This window comes from Lithobates pipiens, unplaced genomic scaffold, assembly GCF_037356315.1.
Source record: "Lithobates pipiens isolate NorthernLeopardFrog02 unplaced genomic scaffold, aLitPip1_a1.2 Scaffold_18, whole genome shotgun sequence".
NCBI lineage: Eukaryota > Metazoa > Chordata > Amphibia > Anura > Ranidae > Lithobates > Lithobates pipiens.
Window position 1 is genome coordinate 415,104,722 of NW_027507758.1, and position 16,287 is coordinate 415,121,008.

The 16,287-nt window shown below is 43.2% G+C and overlaps 1 protein-coding gene across 1 annotated transcript in view; it reads right to left on the minus strand.

Moving 5' to 3' along the window:
• TMEM212 (transmembrane protein 212) overlaps positions 1-16,082 on the minus strand; it is a 53,550-nt gene extending 37,468 nt beyond the window's left edge. The window contains exon 1 of the mRNA XM_077487971.1: positions 15,726-16,082. Within this exon, the coding sequence (XP_077344097.1) occupies positions 15,726-15,884 (159 nt within the window). The 5' untranslated portion in view covers positions 15,885-16,082. The remainder of the gene's footprint in view (positions 1-15,725) is intronic.
• Between the last annotated feature and the right edge of the window lie 205 nt (positions 16,083-16,287).

Consider the following 16,287-nt stretch of genomic DNA (forward strand, 5'->3'; position numbering starts at 1 on the left):
GCTTCTTACAGCCACTTGCTATTTTGGACTGTAAAAAGAAATTATGTTTTTGTTTTATTCCAGAATATCCATACTTATCTAAGTGGATGCAGTATTGGTCTGATGAGGCATCTGTCCCCTGGCACCATTAACAATGAGAACTGAGCAATCAAACACCGCCAATTGCTTGGTTCTCACAGATCTGGGAGCAGAGGACTGGTGACTGTCAGTCAGTAGCTCCTTGCTCTGCCCCCCCCCCCCCCCATGCGCTCACTGGAGCGCTGGGCTGATGAGGGGGCGGGAGCAGCAGGCTCTGGCTTTTCTCCTAAACTGTGAGGTTTACAAAAGACTTGCTAAATGTTTATTGATTCACATAAGTCAGTGAAGAATCAGCAAGGCTGCTTTATATAAAAAGTATATTATAGTGATGACATCTCCTGGAAAGTGCGCTGAAAACTGCAATTTTCCTTTAAAAAAACTGAATCAGCCTACAATGGCTGCAGTGCATGTGTAAAAAATCAGTTGCAGCCAGAAAAAAATTGGAAATATAATCTGTAAAAAAAACACATGAAGCCTGTCATGACTGTAAACAATGCATGTGGAGAGGTGATAAAGAAGCTTCAGTACACACATCAGCAGCATTAGACTGTAAAAGGCCCCCTACTTCCAATTCCTAAATCCCCAAATTCCCCAAGATGCACAATATTTTGCCACATAAAGGACAACCACTAAGCATCAATCTATAATGAGGGAGCTGGCACATAACAAAGCCCCTGTTATTGGGCATCCTCACCTGACCTAACCTTAAAGGCCAGGAATCACATTATTGACAGTTGGGTGTTATGGCAAGGAACAAGTGTATTAGTTTGCAATTTCTGCAAAACCGCAAATGGGTTGGGTTTGTCTTGAACCCAATCCTCTTCCCTAGTTGACATTTGCATACCATTTCAGCTGCCCAAATCACTAGACAAACTGGTCTTTTTGACATGTGGTTATCCATCCTCGGCTCCCAGATTTATGACAAGGTGAAAGCCATAATCCCTCTTAAAATACATGTACCACATTTGATTTATGCCAGTCTACTGATATCAAGTGAGTCATTTAAATATCTCTAAAAATTAGAGCCAGTATCCTAGAATTACCTAAGCTCACCATTTTGATGACTTGAGTAAATGGTTAAAGCGACTCAGGTCCGTATCGCAAAAAATGGCCTGTTCATTAACCTCCTTAGCGGTAATCCCGAGTCTGGCTCGGGTTGGGAATTTCATTACAATAGCGGTAACCCCGAGCCAGACTCGGGCTTGCACCGCTCGATGCAGGGGAGGACACAGGTAACGTTACTTACCTTGTCCCCTGGATCCAGCGATGTCCGCCGCGCTGTGTGATCGAGCTGTCCTCCGCTCGATTCACAGTGCCGAATGCCGCCGAGCTCCGTTCCCTGCGACGTTACGGCGCACGGGAGCGGAGAACGGCGGCAAATTCAAAAATGTAAAAAGACACAAAACACACACAGCACTGTAATCTTACAGATTACAGTGCTGTAGTAAAAAATACACACCCCCTTTGTCCCTAGTGGTCTGTGCAATGCCCTGCATGCACTTTTATATTATAAATACTGTTTTTTACTGCTTGGAATTTGGAGATTGTCCATAGCAACCAAAACATGTCCCTTTTTCATTTTTTTTTGGATTTGATTACATTATTGAATAATTTTTATTATTCTTTATTATATTATAAACTTTATCATACCCGGGATGTCCGCTAGACTCTGGTTTGAAGAGATTTCAGAGCGTTATTCCTAAGAATTACAGGACTACAAAATAAAAGCCAGATTTCCATGCAAAATAATTGTACCGCTTTCAGCACCTTATTCCAGACTGAATCATACCGCCAGGGAGGTTAAGGGGGTAAATCCTTCCGGGGCTGAAGTGGTTGAAAAAACCTCTTGGAGTCCAGTTGCAGAAACAGTATTGTATTGACGTAAAAGTTTAGCAAAGCACAGAAGACAAGCCAGGCGCACTCAAGGAATGTTGCAGCAAAGAGTATAACTGTAGGTCTCGGGTGCACCAACAGCATCTATCTCAAGGGATGGAATGCGGCTTGGAATCTGTCTTGAGGAGTGGAATGTGGCCTGGCCTGTCCAAGCCCAAACTAGGAGGCTTCTAAGAAGGATGGCATGTCCTTGCCCTTTCCCTTCTCATCTGCAAACTCTCCCTGATGCTAATACTGTCCCTGACAGATGGGTGAACTTTCCCTACACTACCCACACTCAAAATGCGTGCCAAGTCTGGAAGCCAGGGTTGTAAATAGCCAAAATGGCTGCCAGAGTCACATGGGCCAGAAAACATCCAATCAGATAGCTCCCCCAGTGAGCAAGGAAACCATAGAGGAACCAAGTAATACTCAACTTCCCTTTTAACTGCAGTTGAGCACCGTCTGCAGTGGAGAAAGTAGACTGCAACTTCCTAAACTTAAGTAACTTGTTCTTGGGGGGGGGTATACATAACATAGAATTATCTTTCTTCTTTATGAAAAGTCAGCTTTAAACATTTTTTAAATTGTCTTCAGCACTTCAACTTACCTGCCATTCACTCACTTAACCACTTGCCGCCCGCCCTATAGGCAATTGACGGCTGCAAAGTGGTTTCATAATCCTGACCGGACGTCATATGACGTGATCAGGATTATGAGCCGCTGCGCGCCCCCGGGGGCGCGCATCGCGGCGATCCTTGTTGCGGGGTGTCAGTCTGACACCCGGCAACTATGATCTTGGTAAAGAGTCTCCGACGGAGACTCTTTACCATGTGATCAGCCGTGTCCAATCACGGCTGATCACAGTGTAAATGGAAAGAGCCGGTGATCGGCTTTCCCTCACTCGCGTCTGTCAGACGCGAGTAGAGGAGAGCCGATCGGCTGCTCCTCTGACAGGGGGGGTCTGTGCTGATCGATTATCAGCACAGCCCCCCTGAGGATGCCCACACTGGACCACCGGGGACGCCACCAGACCACCAGGGAAAAGGTAATAAAGGTCATAATCCTCCCTAGACCACCAGGGATGCCAGTCAGCACAATGGGTGCCAATCAGTGCCCATAATGGATGCCAATCAGTGCCCACAATGGGCATCACTGATTGGCATGCATTATTGTTTGGCACTGATTGGCATCCATTACTATAGTATAACACCGATGCCGCCTATGAGTGCCCACCTGTGCCGCCTATGAGTGCCCACCTGTGCCGCCTATGAGTGCCCACCTATGCCACCTATGAGTGCCCACCTGTGCCGCCTATCCATGCCCACCTGTGCCGCCTATCCATGCCCATCCGTGCCCATCCGTGCCGCCCATCCGTGCCAGCTATCAGTGCCAATTTGTGCCACCTATCAGTGTCCGTCCGTGTCACCCATCCGTGTCGCCCATCCGCGTCGCCCATCCGTGTCGCCCATCAGTGCCGCCTATCAGTGCCACTTCATTGGTGCCACATTGGTGCCCATCAGTGCCGCCTTATCAGTGCCCATCAGTGTAGCCCCATCAGTGCCCATCAGTGAAGGAGAAAACGTACTTATTTACAAAGTTTTGAAACTGAAACAAAAAAAACTTTTTATTTGTAGCGCAAAAAATAAAAACCGTAGAGGTGATCAAATACCACCAAAAGAAAGCTCTATTTGTGGGAAAAAAATGATAAAAATTTCATTTGGGTACAGTGTAGCATGACCGCGCAATTGTCATTCAAAGTGCGACAGCACTGAAAGCTCAAAATTGGTCTGGGCAGGAAGGTGTTTAAGTGCCCTGTATTGAAGTGGTTAAAGACAGCAAAGAATAAAAGGCTCTTTAAAATGTAAAAAAAATGTATCATACGGTAGGCAAACTAGCACAACAGCTACGTTTTTTAACTCCCACCTTGTTTCAATTTACAGTCACCCAAGGAATTTGAAAATGTGTTTAATTGTACCTTCTCCATTATACAGAACTATATCATCAGCTCTCCTCTACAGTGACAAAGCAGAAGCCTGAGCTTTATGCGCCAGACACAGAACATAACCACAAGGATTGCAAGCTGAACAAGTACCTGGTAAGTAGTTATGTCAGAGGGTAAAATTTATAGTTCCATTTTAGAGAGCACTTATATCACAGAACTAACGTCACGCTAATGATTTCACCATTTCTCATGTAATATCACATTGTTAAATGATTACTAATTTATACAGTTGTGCTCCCTCGTAAAAGTGTGGAAAATCTGAATTGTTACCTAAATAAGTTAAGAAACAGTGACATAAATCAATCAACATTGTTCCAAATAGAATCCCGAAAAGTGTGAGGGATAGTATATTAGCTTACTATAAATGGGAAACATTGATCAGATATTCCTGATGCTGGTCATCTTGGGAGGAAGCAGCTACCAGGAACATAAGCTTAAATAGCAAGAAGTAAAATGTAAACTGTTGAAATGTGCATAACGCATGCCTAATTATACAAATTCCTATAACTATGTTAGACTCCCACCGTTTTATAAATGTGTACATATCTATTAAGGATTAGCTAATGTCTGTACAGTAACAATAACATCCAGAATCTATTAGCCTCAGAAACCGATTTAATATTTTCTGATTCTGGACACAGTCCTGAAGTTTTAGAAGGTACATCAATGGCAACGTAATTACATTTCCCAATTAAGGTCGTTGCAAAGTACCAGTTACAATGCTGGATAGTACACACTCATGAGATGGACCATACATGCCTAGAAGTCAGAAGAGGTTATGCTAAGTCTAAAACACAGAACAGAGAAAACATGTCCTCAGAGGAAAAAAAAAGTATAATTTGCATTATGTTCTCCCAATATGGACCTTGTTTAAAGTGAACCTGTCATGGCATGCATTGTTGGCATGCTTCTGATAAGAAATGTTGGCTTTCTGGGAAAATGGAAAGAAAAATAAAAGAATTGAATGATTTTCTAATACTATCTAAAGCCACAATCGCTTTAGGCTAAGAAAGCAATATTTTATCCAGGGAATTATGTTGACAGCTCTTAGGCGGCACAAGGAGTTTTTTATTATTTTTAAATTGGCAACAGTTGTGCGGGGAGTTTTGTTTTGCCGTCCTCTGGAAACAAAACTGCAGAAATGCAGTTGTTCTGAAAGACTGAACTTGATGGACATCTATCTTTATCAGCTATCTAACTATGGCTGGCTATTATGCTGTACACACTGCTTTAATATTTTATAAGACACAGACCTGGAATAAGGATGCAACACAAACCATGTAAGATTTCAAGTATGCTCTTTATTCGTGTGCTTGTTTAAAAGATACAGTCCAGCTTTCACAGAAATAGTATTAAAGTGGTTGTAAACCCTTACAACACACTTTGACCTACAGGTAAGCCTAGATTAAGGCTTACCTGTAGGTCCAAGAAATATCTCCTAAACCTACACGGTTTAGGAGATATTTGCCCGAAGACAGGCACCACTGTCTACGGAGCATGCTGCGCGCAGGCGCACTGAGCGTGGCATCGTCACTGGTGAAGATGCCGCGCGATACCGCGAGTGGCGGCTCCCGTGCGCATGCGCGGGAGTGACGTCATCGCGGCTTCGCCGAATGACAGCGGCGGAGCTCCGAGACCCACCGAGAAGATGGATGCGCCGGACTACAGGGGACAGCGGTGACTTCGCTGGCTCCTGTGTCAGGTAAGTGACACATAATGGACTACTATGCGATGCATAGTAGTCCATTATGCTTTGCCTTTGCAGGGAATGAAAGAGAAAGTAAACTCATCAGGGTTTACTTCCTCTTTAAATGCAGCAACATTAAAACGTATATAAACCCAAAAGCAAAAATATGGTATATTGTAGCTTACCCATCCTTAAATATGGTGACTGAGAGGGGTGCTTACAATGGTATCCTTTTTTTATTTATGTAACACCTCCATTCCCAAAGGGGAAACAATGTTGCTGTAACTGCTTGAAAAGTCTTAGCTAGTTTTTGCCTTTCATTTTTTCAGTCAAGGTTATCTAACTTTGCTAGTGCATTTAACTTTATCCTTTCCAACAGGTTGATATTGCTGTTGTCTGAGAGTGGCTCCATTGCTTCTCAATGCAGTATATCCATCTTAGGATGGGAAGTGTGTTACTAGCTAGATACCCACCGGATGGCAATTAAAGGGGTTTCTAAAGGTTTGCTTTTTTTAATTTATTTAGATAACAACCAGGTTATACATACCTCCTCTGCGCAAGGGTTTTGCACACAGTGGCCCCCGATTCCTCCTCTTCTGGGGTCCCCCAGTGGCGCTCCTGGCTTCTCTTTTTCTTGAGTGCCCCCACGGAGCATGAGGGCACTCGTGCGGGCGTGCTCCGAGTCCTGCTTCTGCGTCCATTCACGCAGACAGCAGGACTCGGCCCTGCCCCCCGGCTCCCGTGTCACTGGATTTGATTCACAGCAATAAGAGTGCCTGCTATCAGTATTTTCAATGATTATCTGAGACAGAAGCTGGAGCTGCTGTGCTCGTCCCTGTTGCTGGAATGATCGGTTCAGGTAAGTAAAAGGGGGGCTCGGGGGCGGGGATGCACCACAGAAGGTTTATCTGAATGCATTAAGGTGAAAAACCTTGAGGGTGTACAAGCCCTTTAAAGTGGTTATAAAGGCAGAAGATTTTTTATTCTAATGTATTCTATGCATTAAAGTGGTTGTATACTCATTTTTTAACTTTTACCTACAGGAACGCCTATAATAAGGCTTACCTGTAGGTAAAAAAAATATTCCCCTCGGTATGCGCCGCTGACTGCAGCGGCGCATGCGCACAAGGGGATTCTCAGCCTGAAAACCGGCAGTGGCCGACCGGCCGGAATGAAATCTCCCACGCGCATGCGCGGGATTGACGATATCGCGGCTCCGGCCACTCACAGCGCCGGAGCCGTGATACCCGGAAGAAACGCAGAGGGAGCATGTCAGCTCCCTCGGCGTGGATCGGGCCAGATGTCGGGGCCTCATTCTAAGGTAAGTATTTTATAATGAGCTAGTATGCGGTGCATACTAGCTCATTATGCCTTTTGCTTTGCAGGTGTTAAAAATAAAAAAAAATAAAAAATTAGCGGGTTTACTACCGCTTTAAGATAAAAGCCTTCTGTGTGCAGCGGCCCCCCTCAGCCCCCCCAATGAAGACTCGGCTTTCTGGGACTCAACCTCCTCATTGGCTGAGACATCGTTGAAGCGCCAGTGGCTCCCGCTGCTGTCAATCAAAGTCAGTGAGCCAACATGTTTGTTATTTTTAACAAAAAAAAGGAGACTTTAGTATCATTTTAAGGAAACAAAAATTAATTAAAAAAATTAAAATAAATAATGCAGCCACCAAGCATACAATTGGTAAGTTGCAACATGTTAAATGTATGGTTTTTGGATTGAACACACACTTTATTTTCATGATCAATGTGGATTTAAACTTTTTTTGCAAAAGATCCTGCAGAGCATTACACCCAAGATCAGTGTGTTGCAGGTACAGTGCACAGGCTCTAGCTAAATCTTCCTCTAGCCGCAGGCCTGTACAGGGATATGGACCTGGGGCTGGAAGTGCCACTGAACTACACAACAATAAGGGTACATTCTTTTAAAATCCCACAGTGGAATGGGAAATGTTGTAATGTTTATAAGCAATCCCAGGCCTGGATGATGGGACTGTGCTGGCAAACCCATGCACAGCCCAGCTACAAAAAAAATTAATAAAAAAACTGTATTCTGTTGAGAAGCTGCACCTTGTGATTCATGCCGCATACACTTGAGCAGAATGTCTGACAGAAAAAGTCCAACGGGAGCTTTTCATCATATATTCCAATCGTGTGTATGCCCCATCGGACTTTTTACGTAGAAAATTCTCACAGACCTAGAAATAGAATAATAATAAATATTTCCAACTAAATCAATTCCTATCGGGAAAACCACTAGTCTGTATGCTGTCCCGACGGACCAAAAACGACGCATGCTCTGAAGCAAGTATGAAACGGAAGCTATTGGCTACTGGCTATTGAACTTCCTTTTTCTAGTCCCGTCGTATGTGTTGTACGTTACCGCATTTTTGACAGTAGGACTTTGTTGTGATCGTGTGTGCGCAAGACAGTTTCAGCGGAATTCCATCGGAACTCCGTTGGAAAAAACCTTCAGAGTTTATTCCGATGGGAAAACTAGTCGTGTGTACAGGGCAAAAGTTTAGGTGGAGGTGGCTTGGGTTTTGGGGATAGCGTTTTATGCTATGTTTTGTCATGCACCCTAAACATGGGTGTATCATGAAATATAGAATAAAATATGTACTTAGCATTTAAAACATGATGGCTGAGGATCATCCATTAGGCTCAAATAACAAAACTTTACACAGCCACGTGACTGTAATTTTCAGTCACATATATCACATTTAGGTTTGAATAAGTGCTTCTCAAAATCTCAGTGAATTAATGCCTGTATGTAAAGTATGTACCGTATGTGTATAGTAACATAGTAACATAGTTGGTAAGTTTGAATAAATAAAACAGTCCATCCAGTTCAGCCTGTGTAGGTGTGTGTGTAGAAAAATCATTTCCCATATCCCCTTAAATTGTTTACGTTAGGATGCACATCCAAGAGTCTTTTAAAACTATTCATACTTCCTGCCGACACCACCCATTGTAGAAGAGAGTTCCACATCCTTACTGCCCTGACAGTGAAAAATCCCCCACGCAGCTTAAGGTTAAACCGTTTCTCTTCCAAACTCATTGTGTGGCCACATATCCTCTAAGCCCCCGTAAACACGGTCAGAAATTCCGACGGAAAAAGTCAAATCAGATTATATTGTCGGAAAATCCGTTTGTGTGTGGACTTTTTCCTTCGGGATTTTCAACGGAAAAAATTTGAGAGCAGGACCTCAAATTTTCCAACAACAAAATCCGATCTGACTTTTTCCGATCTTTTATAGAGAATTCCCCTGTCTGCCACTGTCATCCCCTCCACACTCCTTTCCTGTACATACTGCCCCCATCATACCCTCCGCACTCCTCTCCTGTACATACTGCCCCGTGCCCCCATCATACCCTCCACACTCATCTCCTGTACATACTGCCCCCATCATACCCTCCACAGTCCTCTCCTATACATACTACCCCCCATCATACCCTATGAGGCAGCCATCTTTAAACATGGAGGACCCATGATCTTCAATTTTCTGGGGCCCCGTGATTTATCAGTCCACCCCTGGCCCAGACTGTGGGTACCCAGCAGGGTTGCTCACTGCAATTGAAAGCCAAGGGTGTCAACTTTGTTGACTCTGATGTAAAGGGGGATGCTTGTGATTAACTTCATATTATTAGAAATGTTGTTAAATCATAAAATATATGTATAGTGTATACTACATAAAAATTGAGGTAATGAATTTAATGTACTACTGAAAAAAAAAAATTGCGGTGTGCTGCTATTGTGTTCGGGTTTGGCTTGAAGAAAAGATGGCAAACCTACTCTGACTACAGTGTAGCACCCTGGTATTTAGGCAGAGTAGCTATTAAATTTATCTGCCAAGTGATAGTTGCCTTGGCTAATTGTCAGGAGGTCAACTGATTTAAAGCAGAGGGCCGGTTATAAAAAAAAAAAAAAAAATTCAGCAGCTGCAAACACTGCAGCTGCTGACTTAATAAACACACTCACCTGTCCAGGGCGCCCGCGATGTCGGCCGCCCGAGGCCGACCCGTCCCTCGGCTCTCGGGTCCCGGCGCCGCCATCCCTTGTAAGGGAAACAGGCAACGGAGCCTTACGGCTTCACTGCCCGTTTCCTACTGCGCATGCGCGAGTCCCGCAGCTACTGCGCATGCGCGAGTCCCGCAGCGCTTTCTGAATGGGATGCGCTGTGTTCTGGAACACACAGTTCCCAGAACACAGCGCGACTCATTACCCAGAAGACGCCGCGACGAAGAGAGAAGACAGAAGATCTCCGCGGAGGAGGAAGAGGAAGATTAGGATAAAGTGCCTAGCAACAGGCATTTCTGGTAAGTAAAAAAAAAAATTTTTTTCATTTTTTTTTTTTTAGATTTTTTGGAATTTTTAACATTTTTTTGTTTTTCAGGGTGGCCCTCCCCTTTAACCCCAACTCTGAAATTGCTGCACTTCTCTTTTTTGTGTGGCTAGGTGACATTAGACAAGACACAGGGATTGTAAGAACAGACTAGGAATGAATGATGGCCAACCTCTGTGATTGCCAACAAGGTTTTTGCCACCAAGTACTAAGTCATGTTTTGCGAAGGGGTCAAATTCTTATTTCACTCATTAAAATTCAAATGAATGTATTACTTTTTTTAATGCATTTTTCCAGATATTTTTGTTGTTATTCTGTCTCTCACTGGTAAAATAAACCTACCATTAAAATTATAGACTGATCATTTCTTTGTCAGTGGGCAAATGTACAAAATCAGCAGGGGATCAATTATTTTTTTCCCTCACTACCGTATTTATCAGCGTATAACATGCACTTTTTTCCCTTTGAAATCAGGGGGTAATCATGGGTGCGTGTTATATGCCGATCCCCGCCGATCTCCTGCTGATTCTGAAGAAAGGAGCGAGCGGAGCCGAGATACAGAAAGCCGAGTTTACTTCGGCTAGACTCGCCTCCTTCCGCAGTCCCGCCCACCTCCATTGATTGCGAGAGGAGCGAGCGCCGACAACATACAGACAATCAGAGGAGGTGGGCGGGACTGCAAGAGGAGGCGAGTCTAGCCGAAGTACACTCGGCTTTCTGTATGTTGTCAGCGCTCGCTCCTCTCGCAATCAATGGAGGTGGGCGGGACTGTGAGCAGAGCCGAGTCTAGATGAAGTACAATTGATAGAAAGATGAACCACCGCTCCAAAGTAATCCTCGAGGACTGAAGCTCTGTCTCCTATTGATGAGCCCCAGGTGCTGACCATTACACACACACTGAGCAAACAAGCAGGACAAAACTCTGGATAGCCGCACACTGGAAAAAGATTGCTGTGGATTTTTTTTATTTGTTTTGATGTTACCCACGTTGTTTCAATTAAAGATGGGAGTTCAAGTCTTTTTCCAGTGTGCGGCTATCCAGAGTTTTGTCCTGCTTGTTTGCTCTAGCCGAAGTACACTCGGCTCCGCTCACTCCTCTCCGCTCAGTCGGCGCCAATTTTAAATCAGGGCAATGCTGCAACTAGACTAGCAATGTTGCAAAGGCACTGGGCGAGGCTGCACTGGGCAAGGCTGCAAATGGACACTGGACAAGGCTGCATTGATGGACTAGGCTGCAGATGGACAATGATAAGGCCGCATTGATGGGTATTTAGATGTAAGTTTTTCTCCTTAATATTCCCTCCTAAACTTGGGGTGCGTGTTATACGCTTGTGCGTGTTATATGCCGATAAATACGGTACTCAGTTGTTACATGACGCTACTTGTATATCAAGACATCGCTTGTATATCAAGTCAAAATTTATTTCAAAATTTTGCTTGCCTTGCAAAACGCTTTCAAACCAAGTTACTCTCAAACCAAGGGTTTACTGTATGTGAAAAGTGTGGCGTGCATTTGTATTTAGCCCCCTTTACTCTGATACCCCTAACTAGAATCCAGTGGAATCGCCTTCAGAAGTCACCTAATTTTTACTTTTTCAAAGGCACTGTATATAAGAAACCAGGGGCTAACTCGGCCTACCAAGCTTCACCCACATACTACTTTTGGGAGGATTGATGTTTTAAAGAGAATGCAACATGAAGCAAAATAATGTTATTTGATACAGAATTTGAATTCCTTGCTGCATGTAAGTCTAGGTTCACATCTATGCGGTTGCGGTTGATGCGGTTAATTTTGTGGTGCATTTTGTGTTTTAGAATACACGTTTTTGCATGCAGTTTTGTTTTCTCTCTAACAGCCGTCGCATCCTTAACAACTGATGAGTCATCAGCTGTCAGTGGACTGACAGCTAAATGTAAAGAAAAAGAAATTCCGGCAATAAAATCTGGAAAAAAACAGTGTGGGGATCCTCCTAATGCATACCAGGTCCTTCAGGTCTGGTATAGATTTTGAGGGGAACCCCATGCCAATAAAAAAAAAAAAAAAGATGGAGTGGTGTTGCCCCCAGAATCCAGTCAGGAAAGGGAGGGGACGAGTGATTGCCCACCCCCCTTCTGAACCATACCAGGCTACATGCCCTCAACATGGTGGGGGGTGCTTTGGGGCATGTTGATGGGGACAAGGGCCTCTTCCACATGTTAATGGGGACAAGGGCCTCTTCCCCACAACCCTGGCCAGTGGTTGTGGGGGTCTACGGGCAGGGGGCTCATCGGAGTATGGGGTACATAGTATCCTTACTCATTCACCAAAAATTACAGTAGGCAGTTTTTGACAAGTCCTTTATTAGAAAAAAACAAAGTCCCCTGAAGAAAATCCTTTGTCAATTAAAATGCCTGTCACCACAGGTTACCCCGAAAAAAGAGGGAAAAAAATGGTCCACATCCATCAAAGGCTCCCTTCATCTGCCAGCTCCGCCATATGATTTCTTAAATAACCAAGGGGCGAGGCTACCCAGTCACATAACCGGATGACTCCTTGTGACATCATCGGCTAGGGGGCATACTGGGCCAATGATGTCACAAGGTGGGGAGTCATCTGGTGATGTCAGTGGGTGGAGCTGGAAGACGGTGGGAGCAGACCGCTTTTTTGGGGGGCAGCAGGTGTCGTAATAGGTTTACTTTGGGGGATATTGTTTTTCTTTTTTTTAGAAATATGTACCATAGGAAACCATGTTAAATAGACTGTAGTACTTTTCTTCAAACTGTAAAACACATTAAAAAAACGCATGGGTGTGAACCTAGTCTTAGTGCTAAGGCAGAGAAGGTAAGCTAATTCAACTTTATTGTGAGTGACAGCAAAGAGCTGAAGGCTTCGTGCACATAGGGGTCATACAACATAAAAAGTGGATATACTGCCCCACCTGGAAGTGATAGGTGCTATGTATAGTCCCCCATAGAAATGAATGGCTGTATGCAGACATACACTAGCACTTGTGTAAACGTGTGTGTGTGTGTGTGTGTGTGTGTGTGTATGATGTATGGCCCTGGAAGCATGCTGTCTGCATTTAAGGGTGTACATTCATATGCATTTGTGGGTGTTCAAGCAAGTACAGGTGTATACCCACATGCAGCCATTGATTTCTATGGGTGGCTGTACATAACACCTGTGGCTCCTAGGCTGAGTAACACACTCACATTTTTCGATGTATAGCCCCAGGAACCTGTGTGCATGAGGAAACACAGAAAATGTTATGCTCCACCTGAGGCTAATCACTCAGTTATTTAGTTTCCTGACACTGATTACCCTTATTGGACACTTTCATTATCACCAACAAACCTGCTCATGTTTGGGCAGCAATAGGTTTGCACTGTAGTCACCCACAAAGTTAAAAAAGCATTTCTAGACTTGGGGTCAATTCCACAGATGTACAGAGTTTTGTATTAGGCCTCATACACACTGGATGTTTTTAACACTACTCTTAGGGGCATCTGGCGTTTTTTTTTCCTTCCTCTAAATTCCCCTGCATGTTAGCCTGTGTATGCATGCTAACATACAGTAGGCATTTAGAGCCAGAAAAAACCCACTGCCAGCACGTCCAGAAGCAGAAGCAGGGTTTTGGCAAAAAAAATGCTTGACGTGCCTAAACGCCTAAAAATGCACATTAATGCTTGGCACTCTTAGCGCTTGATTGTTAATTCTTTGCAATGGCCAAAATAAATTATAATTCTGGCCAATGAAATTAAATAATGCCCAAGCGCTTAACACGCATAAATGCACTGCACGCGTTTACAAGCATCAATTGTTTTTTCTGCAAAAGTGACTCTGCCAGGAGGAAAGGTGTCTAGTAAGGATGAGCTCAGGCGTGTTCGCAAGTCCATGTGCCCGCACCTGGCAGGAAACTGACACTCCGCAGCGCTAATCACAGGCAGTGGGACATTTCTCGATCCGTGGCTGCACAGTTCAGGAAATGTCTCACAACTTGTGATTAGCTCTGCAGAGTGTCAGCTTCCTGGCGGGCATAGGCATGTGGACTTGCAAACATGCCTGAGCCCATCCTTAAGCCTCGTACACATAATCTGATTTTCTGCAGACAAAACCTCAGACTTTTGTCCGAAGGTGTATGCCTGGATTTTGTCTTGCATACAAATGGTACAGTGACGTACTACGAGCCAAAAAAGATGAAGTTCAATTGTCAGGCCCCACCCTTTGTGCTCCTTCTGCTAATTTCGTATTAGTAGAAGTTTGCTGAGTGTTGATTTGCATATTTCATTTTGCACTTTTCAGTTCGCACTTTTCATATCGCACTTTTCAGCTCGTTTCTGAATGACCATTCGTCAACCAGCCATGTTGCGGAATCCGAGGAGATATCGTGTTATTTATTATTGGCCTTGGAGTTATTGCTTTGACCCAAGTCCAGTCCATGAACAGGAGGAGGAGGATTTCTTGGACCAAAAACTGGTTGCTTTATTAATTGTGATCAATTATGTCATATGCCTTTGCTGTGGGAGCTCCAGTAGAATAATCCAGATGATTTTAGGAATTATCTCCAGATAACAAACCCTTGCTTTCACCAACTCTTGGCATGGTTGGCCCCCTATATTAAGAAGCAGGACACATGCATGAGGCTTTTATTTTAGTTTTTCGTTGAATAATAATGATTTAGTTTGGTAAATTTTCTATATGTTTGGATGCATACAATGCACGTTTTGGTTAGGTTCTATTGGCAGATAGCATGTCTAATTTATTTTTCTTTTTTTAATGTACAATTTAAAAAAATTGTGGAAAATAATACTTGGCTATGTGTTTTACTTCAAATGACAGTTTGGGAGTAGGCAGTTAAATTTAAAAAAATGAAATGTAAAATTAAAAAGGGACACCAACATAGTTGTATCTTTGATCTTAAAAAATACAGGATAATGGTGTTGTGGTAACTTGCACAAAAAAATAAAAAATAAATAACAAGCATAATAAGAATATTCTTGATCACTAGAAAAAAAAAAGCCTTTGAAAATTAGTTTGCAATAACTCCATCAGTATCACCAGCAAAGCAGCTTCATTATTATCCCATTAAAAGAAGAAGAGAATGTGCGCTGCATTTTGGGATTTCATAATTTGCCACGTCACGATAGTTAATTCTCCATTACAAACGCTAGTTTACAAGACCGACCGCTTCTGGCTCGTCCTTGCTTCCCAGCATGAGTGTTTGTACTTTGAACTTTTGTCCAGCGGGCTTGTGTTCACATGCTTGGAAAATCCAACAACAGACATTTGTCTGTGGAAAATTTTAAAGCCTGCTATCCAACATTTGTCTGCGGAAAATCCCGACAACAATTGTCCAATGGAGCATACAAATGGTCGAATTTTCCGCCAACAGCCTGTCATCACACAATTCACATTTGAAAATCTGATCGTGTGTACGAGGCTTTAGTGTCTAGGAGAGATGGCCAAAGTGTGCAGCGACGCCTTAACAACCAATGCATACATTTTCTTCTTAGAAAATAGGTTTTAAAAAAAATAAATATATATGTTCTTCTAATATGAAATTCTGAAAAAAATCCATTGACTTGCGGTAAAAACACAATAATCTGAAACTATTTCTTAGGTCTAGGAATAATCTCAATACTAGCATTGTCTTCAGTATTTGTATTTTGCTTTGAAAAATAAATAGTAACCAAGGCAGGATACTTCGGTAAAAAAAAAGACAATAAATAATAAACATGCTATTGGTTTTCTTACCAGCGCTCCATTCCAGATAGGACAAGCAATCCGTACGCTCCAGCCAATAAATAAAGGGTTGTAACTAAAAACTGGAAAAAATGCTATGACCCCTGAAAAAATACTTAAAAGGCCAAATGCAATGAGGATTCCACCAGCAATCTGATAGCAGCTCGTCATTTTCCATAAACCTGCTACTTATGTCTGTCAGGTAGACTGGGTAACTAATAGTGTTTTCCACACACTTTCAGTAAACTTCAGTTTCTTGGAGACTGTAGTTAAGACACAAATCCATTGTTTACATGTGTTAACTCAACCTGCTGTTTGCTTTTAATTATTTCCGGATATGCTAGGACATGGCCAACAAATAATCAAGCTTGTGTACGTAAAATGTATGAAAAAGTTTTTCCTCTGAGTCAAACTCTCATGTCTTTGTGTTAATCCTCTTGTCTTTCCTGTGAAAAAAATGTGTTTTATAGTTACATCAGCTGCAGATTAGAGTCGTGTGGGGTAGTTCATCCACATGAAGAATGTAGCAGCTTGGAACAAAGCGAGACACAGAACTATTACAAATCAATGCCAG